This window comes from Nicotiana sylvestris, chromosome 2 (assembly GCF_000393655.2).
Source record: "Nicotiana sylvestris chromosome 2, ASM39365v2, whole genome shotgun sequence".
Taxonomy (NCBI): Eukaryota; Viridiplantae; Streptophyta; class Magnoliopsida; order Solanales; family Solanaceae; genus Nicotiana; species Nicotiana sylvestris.
In genome coordinates, this window is record NC_091058.1 from 1,113,383 (window position 1) to 1,132,249 (window position 18,867).

An 18,867-nucleotide genomic window follows, 5' to 3' on the forward strand; every position below is an offset into this window, starting at 1 on the left:
TAAGTTAACTAATCCCAATATCTTCACTCTACGGCATTCAAGTTAACAATGCAATAATCCTGTTAGATCATTTGCCTATTAAACTAGTGAACCCTTATTTCCAGTAAATATTTTCAATTGCAAACAAAATAACTATTTTTTTTAACACAAACAATGAGCAACAAGTTGAATAGCATTTCACAATAGCTAAAACCATAACAATATGAAATGCATGTATTGATTCATGCAAAGATGTTCATCTCGTTACCATGTAGGTAATGATTATGTTGTTATATCCGTTGTTTCCACACAGAGGCGGAGTCAAGATTTGAAGCTAATGGATTCAGAATTTTTGCCTTCTTAAATTACTGAGTTCTAAATATAATTTATATATTTGCAATAACTTTCTTTAGACAAATATAAGATTTGAACCAAAATTAGTGGGTTTGGCTGAACCCATAATCGACATGCTAGCTCCGCCGGGGACCTCATTCACTTAGAAGAATACATTGCTAGACTTCTGAATTTTACCTTCTTCTTTTTTTACCACAAATATCACAATATATACACTGCACAAATGCAACAACGTTTCCCAACTTAGCAAAATGAAGTAAGTTCGATTAAGGACTGGGAAATGAAGGAAATGAAAGACTGCTGATACTCACTCCATTGGAGCTCCCTAAATGATTAGCGGAAGCTGAGAAGCAATTCAATTTGAAATTGTCGTTTATTCACTGCAAGTGTCTTTCTATATTTTCTCTGATATCTCTACGCCTATTTACTTGTCTGTGAAAAGCAAAAGTCTTGTCTAGTTAGTCATAAATTACTTAAACTAGTATAGATTTACGCAGGTTGCATATAAAAGACGAAATAGGTATTATTTTTAGTGGCCACAAGGCTTATTTCAAGAGGCAAAAAAGATAGAGGGACTTGTGACTTAAGTCATATGTTCAAACCCTGTTTCATGCGAACTAATCCTGATATTTAAGTGAAAGAGACTGAAGGTAGATGATGAGTCCATCGTTTCGAATTTCGAAGACCAGAACAAATTTCTTGGTTATAAACAATTATTCATTTTTAACAGGTGAAGGGTGAAAATTGGTTTGGTAAAATGTGATGCATTTTATTTAACACAAAAATGATGGCATGATTAACGGCTCATTTGATTAGGAAAGAAACAAATGATGGCGGGGGCATAAAGGTAAATTGAGACACTAGGGCCGGTACACACTGTATTGGTCACTCCGTGTAAATAACGCAAAGAGCATGGCTGATTGGTCAGTATAAAAACGTGGAAATTTTTATTGTACTATGTGTTTTAGGTCCAAAGAGCTATTGGGAGAGCGAGAGGAGAAGGTTTTCAGTCCTCTGCAACCCTCGCCCATTTCTCCTCGCTTCCGATCTCTCTCTGCGCCGTCACAAACTCATTTCGCCATGGAGAACTCACGCCGTCAGTCTCTTCTTCCAAGCTTCCTCTACACTCCATCTTCGTTTTCTTCTTTCACTCCCAAAACCTTTGCTGTTACCGAGAACACCACCAGTGTGTTGCCTGCTGCACAGCCGTCGTCCACCAACAAGAGCTTTGTGATTCCTGCACCTAGCGAACCTGGAAAGATCGAGATGTACTCGCCGCAATTCTACGCTGCCTGTACCTTCGGTGGTATCCTCAGCTGTGGTCTCACTCACATGGCTGTCACTCCGCTTGATCTCGTCAAATGTAACATGCAGGTCTCGATCCAATTTCATTTACGCTTTGCTTTTCAGATCTGTCCATTTCTGACGCGATCGTTGACTTCTCAACTCTTTTAAACATCATTATATGCTCCTTTTTTTTTGTGTGTGTGTAGATCCGATATATACTCTTCTGGCTTGAATATCATTGCGCATGTTCTAGATCTAAATTTGTAACGTGACTAGCAGGACTGATTTTATTGGCAAAAGTAGTTGATTGGTGATTTCTCTGTATAGAGGAGGAGGGCGTTATTATTTTGTTTAAGATTTAATTGGAAATTATTATTTCAGATCTTAGTCTATCATGTGTGTAGTAGTTTGAATGATTTTAAATGTGAAATGTTCCTCTACATGTGACAAAGCGAGGAAGCAAGTCTGCCTTTTCATTTAATTTTGATTTGTATTATCTTTAGATATATGGAAAGGGGAAGGAGTGTGCTATTCAGACTTGGCTGTTTCCCATCTCATCCTTCACATGTCACTTTTGCTGATTATGATTGTGCAGTTTGTCAACACGAGACTGTATTGGACTCTCATGCTATTATAGTATTAGTCTCAGTGCTTTTTAACCCTGAACCTTGCTAAACTATCCTACTCGGTCACTGAGTCGTATTATTGCTTAAGAGTCTTATCTGCAGCATTAGCTAAAGGTTTTCAAGTAGATTGAGGAAATGGCATTTGAAAACATGGATAGCTTTTTCTTAGATTTGTGATAAAGAGCTTCATTTTTACATGTTTGGACATTGTGCTCGTAATGGTCCTAGATATTTTACTGTACTGACTTTCCTTCCCAATGGGATAGTTTCTCATTTGCTAGCTTCCCCTTTTACTTTTCTTAACTATGGTATGATGTCTTCATGTGTGAAACTATTCCCTTGGTAATTAAATTGTTTTTATTTTCTTACCGAGCATTAGTAATGAATTATCTAAACTGACTGAAATTTCATAAATTCCTAGATTGACCCCGCGAAATACAAGAGCATATCATCTGGATTTGGAGTGCTGCTTAAGGAACAAGGTGCTAAGGGCTTCTTCAGGGGATGGGTTCCTACTCTTCTGGGTTACAGTGCTCAGGGTGCATGCAAGTTTGGATTCTATGAATTCTTCAAGAAGTACTACTCTGACCTTGCTGGAGCAGAAAATGCTGCAAAGTACAAGACTCTGATATACCTTGCTGGTTCTGCATCTGCGGAAGTGATTGCAGACATTGCTCTTTGCCCATTTGAAGCTGTAAAAGTTCGTGTTCAGACACAGCCTGGTTTTGCTAGGGGATTGTCAGATGGATTACCAAAATTCGTAAGATCTGAAGGAACCATGGGGTATGCTATTATCATTGTTGTTAGCACATTCCTTAATCTGTACCTTATAGAACAGATTTTAATATTTTGTTATATTTTTGCAGCCTGTACAAAGGTTTGGTTCCTCTTTGGGGACGTCAGATTCCATGTAAGTGGGAACCATCTGTCTTCTACTGTTTGTTGTTATTTACTAACTTGCTTATTACCTGGGATATTTTAATAATGCGACTAGGGGTTTGATATCCATATGATTACCCAAATGAGTGAGAAGCGTTTTGATGTTTGCTAGAATTTGTAAAACTTAGGGTCTGTTAGTTGGACCTGTCTTAAAAAACAATAGAAACTCCAAACGCGGGACCTCCCCTCGCTACCCCCTAAAAAGATCGATGGAATAGTTATTTGAGAAAATTAACTTTTCGTTTCTCTGTTAAATAAAACAAATAGAGAGATTTCCTTCTCCACGTATGTTTATTAAATGCGGACAGTCACCTTACTTAGAACTGCAAGAGTTTCTATAATTAGGATCCAATAGGCCCCAGAAGGCCTGGAAGTTGAAGATGGATATATAAGGGCTTATGTTTGGATGCAGCAGTAATTAATTGCCATAGCTGATGGACTTCATCAAAAAAATTGTCATAGCTGATGGAAATTTCTTGTCTCTTTCTCGTTCTGGTAATGGCTTCCTTTTTTGGTTGGTGAAAGCTAGAAAGTTAGCTCTCAAGCACCTTCACTTGTTCGAGCCAAGTAAATAGGGTCACTTGTTGAAATGCTCTGCTTTATATTAAGAACTTATTGCATTTTTCTTTGGAAGACAAAATATTGCACGTAAGCCTATGATCTAAGTACATTGCAAGTTTTAATATGCTTGTTGGCCATTAACATACTATTCCACAAATTTGGGTATTGAACTTTATGGGGAGCTTGGGGAATGAAAGGGGAAGGACAGGACTAGTGGAAGGGGGCAATCAGAGGGAGAGCAGAAGCTTCGGGAGGAAGGGGACATAATAGGGCTTGGATTGGAGTATGATTGGATGGAGGTTGGCGATTTAAGTTAAATGTGTAAATTAGAGTGAGAATGGTTTTTTTCCTTGGGGGGAGCATAGGTCTGGGATTCATTAGTTTCTAAGTTGGATGGTCGAATGATGGAAAATCTTGCGGAATTCTTTGACAACATTCCCTTCTATTCATATGTTTAGATGCTCTTACTCTTCGGAAATACAGTAGGATTCGAGGGTAAGAATTTTTGAACCTTTTTGCTGTTATAACTTGTGATTTAAAGCAATACAGATTAAGGGCTGGGAAGGTCCATGTCATGATGTTTTCTGCTCTTGGTAGGTTTTAGAGGGAGGCCCATTTTTGGTTCAGGTAGAGTCGTCCTAGTAATTCACCCAAAGCTTTCCTTCTTGATTCGGTCTTTCATCTATTTTTTTCTCTTTTTCTACTTGCACGACACAAATAAAAGTATAATCCTGCGATGTTGCAGAGCCTGAAACATGATGCCTATTTTAAGACTACTGTGTATTTGTTTTATCAGTGCATATCTGTTTGTGCTATTGTTCTTCTAATTTTGACTTTGTTTTGAGTTACTATTTGTTGTTGGGCATTAAGGATTAAACGTCGTAAATTGCAGATACAATGATGAAGTTTGCGTCCTTTGAGACTATTGTGGAGATGATCTACAAGCATGCAGTCCCAAAGCCTAAAAATGAGTGCAGCAAATCTATGCAACTTGGTATTAGCTTTGCTGGTGGATATATAGCCGGTGTCTTCTGTGCTATTGTATCCCATCCTGCTGACAATCTTGTCTCATTCCTCAACAATGCCAAGGGTGCAACTGTTGGTGATGTAAGCATTTCGAAGCTTCTATCGTTTGTTGCGCCATCTCTCTTTTCGCCTCTTATTTTTTGAAATGTCCTCAAGTCATTAATCTTTCACGCGAAACCCGCCATTTGTTTCTGACAAAAAACTATTTCCTCAGGCCGTGAAGAAGATAGGAGTAGTGGGTCTCTTTACCCGTGGGCTTCCTCTACGTATTGTCATGATTGGAACTCTTACTGGTGCTCAATGGGGAATCTATGATGCTTTCAAGGTTTTTGTTGGGCTGTAAGTGTCTTCTTCTAACACTTAGTTGGACATTCTAAACCTGTCTACCTTTCATGTATCAGTCTGCTTTGAGAACTTAATAAATATGTTTGGTTTATTTTTTCTGATGCGATTTCAGGCCTACAACTGGAGGAGTTGCTCCTTCTGCACCTGCTGCCTCTGAGGTTGCAAAGGTGTAAGGTTGAGTATAAACTAATTCTTCGCCAAGCCTAGTAGTAAGAGAAGACTTCTCCAGATGAAACAATAAACACAGATTGCCGATGTTTCTCTAGTGCTCTTTCGTAGTAAGCTGGAGAGTATTCTTACACAACAATCTTGACAATTTTATATTTCTCTAATTTTGAGATTTTGGAGAGGGGGAGTCCCCCTAAAACTTAAGCGTTGCGGATGTTTTTTTGTTAGAATAGATACAAAATCAATTTGATGCTAGAAACGCTGTTCCCTCTCGAGGATGGGAATAACAAGCATATTTGGGGCTATATATTTTTAGTTTGCCGAGCTATAGCTGCTGAATGATGATTCTTTTATTGCTCTGTTGTTTTTGCTTTTTCAAAATCCCATTGTTACTGAAGCGAGTTTTGAGACTGCCTCTGCACCCCATACCCACGCCATCTCTGTTTGTGCGGTTTGTGCTGCAGTTGATATATGGATCCGTAAATGCAGGAAGATCAATTGCCGAATCTAAGAGACCAAATTGAGTGCCTTCTATGTATGTTGGTAACCTGTGGGTGAAGGCCGAAGGGTCAGGTCACCGCTACACATCTCTGATTTTTTTCAAACTTAAAAGAGGGCGAGGTCACCTCCTTAGCTTGAGCCAAACAGAACAAAATGAGGGGAAACTATGAAAAACTCTTCTCTTAGACTGAGAAAAGCTGAAGTGACAAAATCTACAAGCCGGAGTAATGAAATAATTACTAAACACCTCTGCTTTTCCTTTAGAATATTCATTAGACAACACAAACATTTTAGTAGGGATTATGCTAAGAGTAGAGCATAGAGCACGGTTTCTAAACATGACAAATCAAACAAAGCTTGATGACAAGATTATAAGCCCGAACTATGCACCTTTTTATTTCATATTTTTCCATTTCTTAGGTCTCCAGTTTATTACATTTACGGTGGTAAAGAGTTTTTGATCCGAACTTGACAACAGAAGCCAGCCAAAAAAAGTACAAAACACCCCCAGAAGTCTCGGCCCCTTCCTTACAAAAAACCAAAAAACAGAAACCTTAACTTACTAGTACAATTCCTTGTGCTGGTAACTGGAGTATCAGCTTTATACTTCAAGGTTACCGGTAGGAGTATGGATTAGATTACAAGGCTGCATGGGATTAATAGTATGTATCCCCCTATTCCGCTATGCGCGTGCAGACCTTAATAGAAATCATCAACAGAGAAGCTGTCTTCAATGGATCCAAAGCTTGGCATTGGGAACACATTAGTTGAGTAATAGGTCATAGGACCCCCTACAAAATCGAAGGCAGGCTCGTTCCAGAAGCTGGTATCATAAATGAAGGACATGCCCATCTCATTGTCCATTGCAGGGAAGTAAAAGCTGGACATATCCAACTCTGGTTCATTCATAAGCACCCCATTCCCATCATCTGCCGCCTGTGCATAATCAGTTAAAATCATGTCTTCCGCTTCATAACCATGAAATACTGCTCCATCTCCAGCTTTCCTTGCTTCGATGCCCTATATACGAACAGACCACATATATAGGTCACAACAAACAATAGCCTTTGACAACCGACATACATTTATAACCTTTGAAGTAACTACACCGACAACATAAGAATTAATTTAGCAAGCTTACATAGATCTGCTTCTGATCATTGTAATGGAGGGCAAAGTAGTCTCCTTGGCGTAATCCATGTGTTTGGACAAAATCACCTGACCATCAAGTTTCAAATCCAACAACATTAATCTGCTTTTAGTTTTAGCCCTTTAAGAAACAGAACAGAAGTAAATAAACTTGGAGAGAAAGGGCTCTCGAGATCTCACCAGTATTTTCAAGCACATACATCCGACTGCTGTTATTTGGCCAGTACCTATAAGAAAAGCATAACATTCAAGAGAAAGACTGTTGTAACAATACATAAACTGTGTGGGCGAACTATGTCCGAACATAGCACAAGCAACTGTATTTTCTATGTTATTCTTAACAGCCCCCACCCCCACCCCCACCCCCCTCCTTTCTTAAATGTTGACTTAATCAACCAATTTGTTAAGGCACTAGCAAAATATCACTACAATGCCAGGTATTAAGAATGTCATCTAGCTCAAGGATGACCAGCATCAAATAGTTTAATCGCTTTTATCAAATATGCTGGTCTTCGCATCCTTGCCCGGACACTTCAATCTATATTGCTTCACTGGCTTAGAAATGTCGCTCCCTCAAGTAAATTTGAAGAAAAAAAAATAACCTCAGACCTGTATCTGAAACTCCAGACATGGATGCCATCCATGTCATCCATGGTTATGGGAAAACCTTCCTTGATCTCAAGAGTTGGGAGATATCGCTCAGCTGCTTTCTGAAATTAATCATGATACAAAATTTAATCGGGTAGCCGCAGACTTTTTGAATAACCATGGCATACACAATATTGGACAACTGCTAAATCATTAGTATGGAAATCTTAAATGATTGCGAGATTAATTATCACTTCAATGTGTACTCAAAATAAAAAAAAAGTAAGCACAAGAGATAAGTGTTCTTAATGCATTTACAACGATGCTATAAAAAGTCCAAACCTTGGGCACGACAATTCTCCTTAGGGAGCTTACATCACTGTTCTGAAGCTGCTTGTCAAAGAGAAATCTGAACCCTGTCGGTTCAAGTGCCTGAAGCATAAACAAGCCGTTACAGGACTTTCTAATATGCAGAACCAAACTTGGCTGATTCGTGATCACAAGACAATATGCCAGTTTCTTTTAAGAGATGGTACAGAGGATTGCAAGGAAAATGTATGTTAACCAGAAAAAGAGGGGAATGAATCTAATGTACTACATTGCTAACGCTATATAAATAAGCATCAAACATATTAAACATTTCAGAACTCACTGCAATTAGTTAGCTTCAATAGAATGATCAAATTTTCAGCTTCATTGTCTTTTATGAAGTACACACATATAAAACAGATTTTAAGACACCCATCTCCAGTACTTATACCATAGTCCATCTAACACTCCCAATTATTGGATCACCCTGTATCTGGTATTTCGTTATATCTAGAATTGCATAAGCTATTATTTCATGTTTTTCCTTATTCATTGAAAGGAATCCAACTATGTTCCAATTCGTTACCTTCTTCAAGAGGACGTGACAACAGGTGGAAGAAATTTTTGCCTTCCAAGGCTATCTCACTCTCACAATTTTAGGAAGCTCATAAGCTGGATATGGGCCACTTAAGAGCTCCTTTTTACTTGAATGATCTTCATAGCAAGAAATTCTTGTCAAAAATAAAATAAAATCCACAGATGAGGACATGACTCGCACGAAGGTATTGTTGAATGACATTTCAGGGGAAGCAAGGGAAGGCGAAATCATGGCGGTCCTTGGTTCTAGTGGCTCGGGAAAATCCACGTTGATCGACGCCCTTGCAGACCGTATAGAAAGGAAAAGTCTTAAAGGTACTGTAACATTGAGTGGTGAAGTTTTGGAGTCCAAGTTTCTAAAAATGATCTCAGCTTATGTTATGAATTCTTAGTTGCCATCAAGATATGACTCAGTTAGGTTGCAAAGTAGTTGGAGGCCTCTCTTGATTGGTAGACAATATCCTTAGAAGTTGGTTTCCTGATTAACTTAGCAACTAAGTTTATGCACGCAGTGCGAATGACCATAAGCCCACATCCATCAGGGACAAGTGAAGTCATGATAGGTACGAAAGCATATCACTTGGTCTTCTTTCACTGGGATAGGTGCACAAACAACCACAAACGTCACACATCCACCACACACCTACAGTTTAGGTGGGCAGCGAGATGCTACTTGTGACTTACAGTTTGGCTTGTAGCATGTAGAGACAGAACTATAAAGTCTTTGAGCTATTTCTAAAACAAAGTTCTTGCAGCCTCTCATTATATTTTAAATTCTAATTTGGCTGGTTGACAGCTTAGGATTTTACCAAAAAATGCAATAAAGGATAATTATTTTTTTGCACTTTTTCAAATACATCTTAGACATTAGACGATTTCAATCGTGTTGTTCAAGGGTTGAATGATAATGGAACAAGGCTTACGACTAGTGAAGTGCAACAAGGCTCAAGCCAACTACTTTTGGCATTATATCTAAACTATAGTTATCAATATTTTTCACACCACCCAATATATAACCATTGATAGAATTTAACAAGCCCCAACACAAGTAGTTTATGTCGATATATATTACTAGGATTCCACCATAATTTTGGTGAGTTATCTATAGGAGATGATTGGATACTTGAAACAACACTATTCTTATACTTTCTAGTTTGAATAAAAGTTTGTACCTTAGTGCAAGGATAAGTATGAGATCCAGAAAAATCTTTAGTTCTAAAGAACTCCTAATTTTTTTTCTAAAAAGGAAAAGTATTAAGTATTTGAAAAGAAATGGACCTATATAGGAGTGGAATAATATAGAAGAATCATACACCCAACCCCAACAAGGCTGGGATTGAGGCGTATTTGTTGCTACATAGCTACATCTAGCAATACAATTTACACAAAAGGGTTGGGTTTGCGATGGACTTATTGTTATATGTGCGATGTTCGATAGAACGAGGAGATTAGGTTGTGTACATAATTATGCCTTCTTGTAAGGGTTGTCTAGTATCCTCATCCTTGTATGGTATAAAAAGATCTTCCTCATTTGATGAAGACTTTTTCTAATATAATTTGCTCACCCGTCACGCCAACCCGATGTCTACTTCTATCCGGAGAAGAAAAGGATCACTTGTGATGGTATTTCCTTTTTAATCCATCCCAGAAAGAATGACATATTTCTATATTTACATATAATTTGACTTTAAACTCCGCATTTTATCTTAATGAGAAGATTTATAACCACACAAATATCTATGGCTTGTTTTACACCAAAAGTCCCAAAAGTCTTTCTTTCTCTTCGCATAGAGTCTAATACTATCACATAAATTGGGATGGAGGAGTAATAATTATCCGTCCTTTGGGCTCATTTATCACACTTTTTATGAACCTCAAACTCCAAAAATGACACGATCTTTCAACCAAAAGACATCAAATAATATATGCTAGGCATCTTTGTAACTTTAAGATCTTTGTGAGAAGACATTCAAGACACGACTTAAGTACTCAATTCTCACGAGTTAGAGGACCATAGTGGGCTTTCCTTTTGCAGCTATGTTACCAATTTACTAATTTAATTGACAGCTTAAACAACTCAATATATACCACACCATTGAGTGGCTCACCTGAATGCTGACTCTTACTTTCCTATGTTGAAATTGTCATTCGGCCAATGACTCTGTTGTCCAATCGACTGATCATGTTGATCATATAACTGGAAGGGAACATATCAAACTAGAGGTGAACGATTAGTGTGTCCTCTGATCTCCACGTCGAGACAAGATCGACAATTTTTTGGGGAGCTCAGTAAAACATTTCTTCTTAAATCATGCTGGTAGTAGAAAGAACTAGTTTGCTTTGTTTATCTTCTTTCTTTGAGAAAAAATTTGCTTTGTTCATCTTCTTATCAACCTCTAGTGCCAATGCATCATTTATGCTTTATCTATTCATCTTCATGAAATGAAAATGTTCTTTCCACGTACTTCAACATTGCCGATCTAGCAAATATGAATTGGAGTCTCGCTTTGATGATGGGAGATGAGATCTATTGATCTTAATAGAGTATTGCTCATAGGGGGAAAAACTTGCACAACAATAAATGCAGTTGATTGGCGGATAGCCGTATCATTTTCCATTAGCCATTGGAATTTGACACTTTATTTAATGCTTCATATTCTAGTCAAGCAAGAAGATGATATTCTTGAAATGAAATCTATTCTCTTCATGTGCTTCAATATTGCGGAGGTATCAATTGGCTATTATCATGTTTAGAGGTAGATCCAGGATTTTAAACCCTATGGTTTCAGCCTTTAAGATTTTTAGCATTGAACTCATTATATTTTTAAAGCTATGAGTTCAAATCCACTATTTATTGAAATTTTAGTAGATTTTACACATAAATTTATTCTCCGCATCGAAAGTTATGGGTTCAGTTGAACCCCTCACTTGTACGCTACATACGCCCCTAATCATGTTAAGCTATAAATTCGTGCTTGTTTGCAATTACAAACTTTTGCTCATTTTGGAATGCCTTCAATCTTTGTGGTTTTCACCTTTAAATTTAATGCTTATTTAGAGCATTTTGACCACGAAAAAAATGCTTATTAAGAGCATTACTTAATGCTTCGTCTTCTCGTTGAGCAAGTTGGTTGATATAGTTGTTTTATTGTGAAAATCATTTTTGCTTTAATGTTTCCAAGGTCTTAGTTGAGCATCATCTTCCTAATCTTGCCGTATATCATTCAATGATGTGTCATCTAGTCAAGCATCTAAACAACTAGGCAAATTTTTAGTGTATTACTACGTAGTTAACCATTCAAAGAAGAAGGTATAATTTCCATATACTCCATTACTCTATAAGGCTTGATTCACTATCACTCTACACCTTGCACACTTGTATTGAATGATTTAACATTTTTCTTCTCCGGATAAAGGAAATCTATAACTGAATATGTATCTTATTGCTTTAGATACTTAATTTCATACCATGGATTTTGTTTCATTAATATCTCGAATTATCTCAAGTGTAGCTTGATCTTACGTAAGTGCCATCATAGATAAAGATACCATTGTGACTTGATCTTACATAATTGACCATTATAGGCAAAGATGCCACATTCTTCAAACCAAGGACCTATTTTAGCATCTTCGTCCTCTTCCAACTGTTGCAAACGCGACGGCATAAGGTCGTCCCAGATATCGGACCCTCAAATTTTCAATCTCGATTTTCACAGGGAACTCTTTCTTAGGTTAAAATCCAAAATAAACAGAACCTCCAATACAAATATGCAATACCCTAAGCAGCACTGAAAATTGTAAATATTAAATTTTCTTTACCAAGTTAAGCATAAGAATGGTATTTATGAATGCAGCATGAAGAAAATGTAGGCAAAGACAAGGTAGAGCAGGGATGTGGTAAAAAGACATTGCTCTTTTCTTCATTCCAGTTAAGGATAGTAGGAATAAAAAAGAATGTTCTTTTGATGACTAATCAACAGAAAGATAATCCAAAATATTTGGAAGTTGTAATTTGTATGGTAGGCGTACAGGGTGAAGGAGTTCATAATATTACTAGAGAAATTCTTTGTGAGGGATTGTAGCTACGAGATTAAATACTATATGGGGATTGGGCTGGTCCAGGCCCACCCAATTGCCATGTAGTTGGGTTGGACCCGGCCCATTTGACATGTCTAGGAGGTGTCCATTATATATAATTTAGCTATACTGGAAGTATGTCACACTAATGGGGAGAAGCAGCTATAAGAGGGAATGGATCTCTTATAGTCAAAGGCAAATAATGTGCGTCAAACTCAAACAACATTAGCACCCCCTATTTCTACTTACTAAAGTAGAAATCAGTGGTACACTTCGCCAATACAGAATTAGTTCTACTCTAATTAGTCTGTCCAACTAAAACCAACAAAAAATAGAGCAGAGTATCCCCCAAATTAAGAAAAATACTGAGTATAGTCGAATTGATTTCCTACAACTCCAACAAGAAGAAGAAGAACAACAACTCAGTAAAATCCCACAAGTGGGGTCCGGGGAGAGTAGTGTACGAAGACCTTACCCCTACCCGAAGGGGTAGAGAGGCTGTTTCCGAAAGACCCTCGGCTCAAGATAATAAAAGACAAAAGGGAAGAATATTAGAATCACCACGAAGATCATAGGAAAAATAGGAACATAAAATGCACAGCAAAAAGCGATGGCTAGTAAATGTATCCTGCGTCGAAAATAGAAAATAGTAAGACGCGACATTTCCCCTAGCTATCTTAGACAGAACCCTATAGTACTAGGCTCACAAAGGTACAAAGTAAGGGCAAAGTAACGCAAGACTCAACTACCTCCTAGGCTACAACCGTAATACTCGACCTCCACAACTTCCTATCAAGTGTCGTGTCCTCGAAAATCTGAAGCTTCGCCGTATCCTGCCTGATCACCTAGAATTAAGTACTCCTTCCTCCTTAACCAGAGGTTTCGGGTTCGGGTCTCGGGGTATGAAGTCGTCTTTGTTAGGGAGCGCTTTACACAACGCGGGACTTACTGGTGCGAATCCGGATTTAGTCGGCCCCAATGTCGATAACGGATACCAGATGGGCAACCAAAAAAAGAAAAGGAAATCTCGAGAATTTATCCAAAAGAATATAAATTAAAGAGAGGAATAAATGGAAGTGAAAGATCTAGCAGCAGCAGCAGCAGCAGGGGAGATCACAGTGTAACAATTCCAAATTAAAATAACGTCAAAGAAGGGGTATGATTTTCCCATTAAAATGCCGACTGATATTTCACCCACCACATCCTTCAGAGATACGATATATATATTATTTTTTTGGGCAAAACATAAAATTAAATGGCAGTAAAAGAAAAGTTTAATTTAGTTGAGATGATAAAAATAATGGAGTGCTAGTAGTACTAATAAAGGAAGAAAAGTGATTAGTAACAGAGTAAGTAAAAAGGTGGGAGGAGTGAGAGAGAGAGCATACACGTGCGACAGGCATAGGAGGAGGTGGTGGCACGTGGGGGAGGAAAGATGGGAAATCCAGCAGGGAGGCAAAGTTGATAGAAGAACGCCTACGCCTCTGGCTGCGACTTCTTTTGGTGGTCTGATGAGGAGGTTGAGCATTCAAAATATCAGTAGGAGTAGTAGCCTCAAAAACACCATTGATCATAGACGTAGGAGTATTGGCAACAAGTGCTGCATTTCCATCTGCCATCACTCCATACGCCTCGGTCATCGCCATTATCGATCAACTCCTTCTACTCCACCACCAATGCTGCTTCTGCTTATTTCTGTAAAAAGCTCTCTGTTCTCTTTTTCCTCTCTTTTTGTGATATTGAAAATTGGGGGAGTTTTCGGTGAGTGGGTGGGAGGCTAGTGTCATTATTATCACCAAACTGGCTGAGATTAGTGGGTCTGGCGTTTTGCTACCAAATGGCACTGATACGATTGACATTTGTGCAATCCTCATTCAGGAGAGAACCTTTAATTTTGTTTTTTTTTTCTTCTCCCGTCGAGTAAATTAAAATAAGAAAGAAAGTGTAATGTAATGAGCCAAAAGATGAAATAGGTGTACTGTAGGGGCAAGGGAAGTTGGGACTTGGGAAGAATTCCAAACTTTAATGAAGGGGTTTCACTTCAAACGGATTCATAATAAAAATTAAGTGGGTGAGGAGTTGTCACTTTGTCTTTGTTAAGTGTGAACGGTCGAAAAAAAGGATGTGGGGGGGGGGGGGGGAGGGTTATAATGGACAAAGAATGTGACGGATGGAGAAGAGGAAGGAAAGCCAGGTGTTGAAAAAGCTCTGATTTCTTGCTAACTGAAATCAATGGTGCTTTCTTGCTTTGGAGTTTCCGTCATTTCTGCCTTTTTATGTTCATTTGCCTTACTCTATACTATATAGTATATATATGGAGAAAACGATGGAAAGACAGACATATTGTGGGAGTGGTGGAGGGTTTAATTCATTCATGGCTTATTAATTTGTATACAGTGAGGGGGACTGGTTTTATGGTTTTAAGCAGTTTTTTCTGATTTAGTTTGACATTAATTTATACAGTGAGGGGGGCTGGTAGATTTTTAAGTGCGCCATGGACTCCCGCTTCTCCTCTATTGCTGCCACGTCTCACCTACCTCTTTTGCAACCGGAGCCCCGATTCGTTCTAATTTATTTTGACATTGATTTCAAATTTTAATTGGTCTGATTTGTATTCGATTTTTGTTTAATTAAATATAGTTTTTAGACTTCATTTGTTTGCATTTGATGGATATATGAATGCTCTTCTGGTTACAGTAAGTGCTGCAATTGAATCAACTTTTGATGCAATAGAATAGGAGTTCTTGGTGTAAACGTAACCGTAGTTGACTAAATATCCGTCATGGTCATATCTCAAACATTAAATGTATTTATTTTTAAAGTCTTAATCTTAATTATTAAGTTTTTTCTTTTTTTCTTTTACTTCACAATCACAGCCATTAATAGGTCTGAATGATTAAAAATTATAACAAAGACTTAATTTCATTAAGATGTTATCAACCACATTCATTATAAATTGTCATCATTATCTACCATTATCAACTATTACCATGCTATCACCATCACCACCACCTCCTTAGTCATAGTCGCAATCATTATTGACAACCACCACCCAGAATTTCCATTACCCCCACCACCATCATTCTCAACCACAACCACAAATTCATCCTCTTCAACTACCACAACTAACCATCACACCACCATCAATAACCATAACTGACACTGCATACTATCTTTCTCAAGCACAACCACAACTACAACCACCATTCTCAACCATAATCGCCATCACTATCAATTACCACTAGCTACTACTCAGAACCACCATCATAAATCAAAACCACCATCAACCATCGTTTTTAGTCGGCATTCACAAGTACCACCATTATCCATCACCACCGCTAACTACCATATTTTAAAAAATATTTTTTTGATAGAATATTAGATTAATTAGTATTTTATTTAAAATTTATGTTTATTAATTTTCAAATAAAGAAATTTTTTATACATTCAGATGTTAAAAAACAACCATCTTAATCATTTAGTATTCAAATCTTAATACACATCTTAATATTCAGCTATGTATTCAGATACCTTAATCTTAATACACATCTTAAAATATAGATGTGTATTCAGATTTAGACGTCTTAATCTTAAAAAACAAATTTAGTAAATTTCTTCATCTAAATTATTCCTTTAGTAATAAAATAGGGCAGCCCGATGCACAAATCATCTCGCGTTCATGCAAGGTTCGAGAAAAGACCACACCCAAGGAATGTGATATAGATAGTCTACCATAATATAAATATTAGTAGCTCTATGACTTGAACCAGTGAACTATAGGTCAAGCGAACATAACTGTTGTAACGACCCGACCGGTCGTTTTGAGCTTTTGCACTTTGATCGCCAGTTCTCGGGCATGACTTGCCCTGTATGATGTATTATGACTGATGTAAATCGTTGATTTTGGTTTTCACGGAAATCGGTATGAATTTGAAAGAACAGTCTCAACTAAAAGCTTTGAATTTGAAAGGTTTGACCAAGAGTTGACTTATTTGTATATGAGCTCGGATCAGAATTTTTATGATTTGGTTAGTTTTGTTGGGTGATTTATGACTTAGGAGCATGATCGGAATTTGGTTTTGGAGGTCCGGTGTAGAACTAGGCTTGAATTGGCAAAGTTAGTATTTTGGTGAATTCTGGTTGATAGGTGAGATTTCGATCCGAGGGTTGGAATCAAAAACTGAGAGTTTGTAGTTTCGTTATGTCATTTGTGATGGGTGTGCAAAATTTCAGGTCATTCGGACGTGGTTTGGTTGGGTTTTTGATCGAAAGCGTATTTCGGAAGATTTTTTTGAAAACTTAGGCTTGAATTCAATGTGAATTGATGGATTTGGTGTTGTTTGAGGTGTTTTGATGATTGGAACAAGTTTGAATGAGGTTTTAGGATGTGTTGGTATTTTTGGTTGGGGTCCCGGGGGCCTCGGGTGAGTTTTGGGTGGTCAATCAGACCATTTTCTATGTTGAGAAGTTGCAGAAATTTCAACAGCTGTTGCAGATGATTTTAGCCTTCGCGATCGCGTGAAGTCTATCGCGATCACGTAGAAGGAATGTGGGTTGGCCTGAGTTCGGCCTTCGCGTTCGCATTTGAGGTCTTGCGTTCGCGGAGGGCCTTGACCTTGTACTTCGCGTTCGCATGTAGTGGTTAGCGTATAAGTCTTTGGGGGTCCAGTGGATTTGTTCTTCGCGTTCGCATCATCTGGTTCGCGTTTGCATAGGTCTGGAAAGTAAGGCATCGGGTTCGCATAGTAGGTATCGCGTTCGCATAGTGCATTTGGGAGTCTTGGAATTTTTGCTCTTCGCGATCGCGAGGCTTGGGCCGTGATCGCGATGAAGGAAGTTCAGAGCTGGGCAGAAAGTTTATAAAATATTTCATCCGCGATTTTGAGCCATTATTCCTCCATAGCTGAGTATTTTGAGAGCTCTTTGAGGGAAATTGAAGAGGGATTCATAGAGAATTGATTGGATGTAAGATTTTCGAACCTAAAAACGTGATTCTATTGTGAAATTTACCTAGAAATTCATGGAATTTGGCTAAAAATGGAAGAACTAGGGCTTGAAATTTTGAAACTTTTATATTGGGATTTGAAGGACCATTTGAGGTCAGATTTGAGAACTTTTGCTATGTATGAACTCGTGGAAGGATAAGGAACCTGTTGATGTAAAAATTTCTGAGTTTCGAGAACTGGGCTCGGGGCTCGGGTTTTGGTAGTTTCGGAATTTGTGCCCGTTATTGATTGTTTTCGCTTGGGCCTTGTTCCCTTAGCATATTGTGATGTATTCGTTCTGATTTTGGATAGATTCGACGCACGTGGAGGCCGATTTGAGGGGCAAAGGCGTCGCAAGCTAGAGATTTCACCGGTTCGAGGTGAGTAATGAAATTAAATGATATCATGAGGGTTTGAAACCCCGGATTTGCATATCGTAGTGCTATATTGAGGTGAGACGCGCGCTTGATGATGAGCGTGGGGTCGTTTACTATTGGGGATTGTGACTTGGTCCGTCCCGATTGACGCTTTTACCGCGTATTTGATTGAAACTTATTTGTTATCATCATTATTTGGACCGATTGCCATATTTGGGCTTCGAGCCAACTATTTGAACCCTCCGGGGATTTTTATCACTATTTCCTTACTGTTTTGATCTACTACTTGAACTCAGTTGTACTGTTTTCCACTATTTTACAACTCAACCACTTTTACTCGGTTTTGAAACTAAAATGATTTAGTAAATGATATTTTGGGTTGAGAACTACTGTTTTTACTAATGCCTAGGGGGCTTATGTAATTTCTAGACTGAGTATGGCCGAGGGCCAGATGTGAGGATACTAAGGGATCAGGCTGCGGGCTGCAGCAATGTTATACTAATACTGATATGGGGCCGATGGCCTAGATTTTGATGTCACGATATGGCTTAATATTGCACTTGGGCCGTAAGGGACCCCTCCCGGAGTCTGCACACCCCTAGTGAGCGTTGTCGACGAGATATATGGATCGGGCTGCACGCCGCAACGGTGCTGGTACTGTTCTATATGTTTACTTTATTCATTTGTCTGCCATTATCTGTTGTTTGTGCTACTTCATGTGACATTTATCTGATTGTCTGGCATTACCTGTTAATTGAGTGTTGTGCCCGAGAGGCGGATTTTCGTGCTTATCTGCACTATTGTTTTGCACTCATTTGCGTAGCCTCTGAAAAAGTCATTTTTAAAAGAGGTTTAAACTGAGCTAAGATGTTTTTTTTTTCAAGGATTTCACAGTTTCACTACTTTTACTCAAAAGGTTTTAGACTGCTCTATAGAGCATGATGATTTGCTTTACGTGATTTCTTACCGCTCAGTTATTATTTACCTTTATTACTCACT

At 38.2% G+C, this 18,867-nt stretch overlaps 2 protein-coding genes across 2 annotated transcripts; one reads left to right on the forward strand and one right to left on the reverse strand.

Annotated features, from left to right (window-relative positions):
• Nucleotides 1-1,264: 1,264 nt before the first annotated feature.
• Nucleotides 1,265-5,613, forward strand: LOC104246201 (mitochondrial phosphate carrier protein 3, mitochondrial). The gene is made up of 6 exons (XM_009801967.2): nt 1,265-1,707; nt 2,668-3,029; nt 3,113-3,156; nt 4,639-4,853; nt 4,987-5,111; nt 5,230-5,613. Exons 1-6 carry the CDS (start codon nt 1,291-1,293, stop codon nt 5,288-5,290), a joined length of 1,224 nt encoding a protein of 407 aa, XP_009800269.2. The 5' UTR covers nt 1,265-1,290; the 3' UTR covers nt 5,291-5,613.
• Nucleotides 5,614-5,704: 91 nt separating this feature from the next.
• On the reverse strand, nt 5,705-14,588 carry LOC104246202 (B3 domain-containing transcription factor FUS3). Its single transcript, XM_009801968.2, has 6 exons — nt 13,895-14,588; nt 7,866-7,955; nt 7,545-7,645; nt 7,116-7,162; nt 6,928-7,004; nt 5,705-6,806 (listed from the first exon to the last, which is right to left on the reverse strand). Exons 1-6 carry the CDS (start codon nt 14,150-14,152, stop codon nt 6,486-6,488), a joined length of 894 nt encoding a protein of 297 aa, XP_009800270.1. The 5' UTR covers nt 14,153-14,588; the 3' UTR covers nt 5,705-6,485.
• Between the last annotated feature and the right edge of the window lie 4,279 nt (nt 14,589-18,867).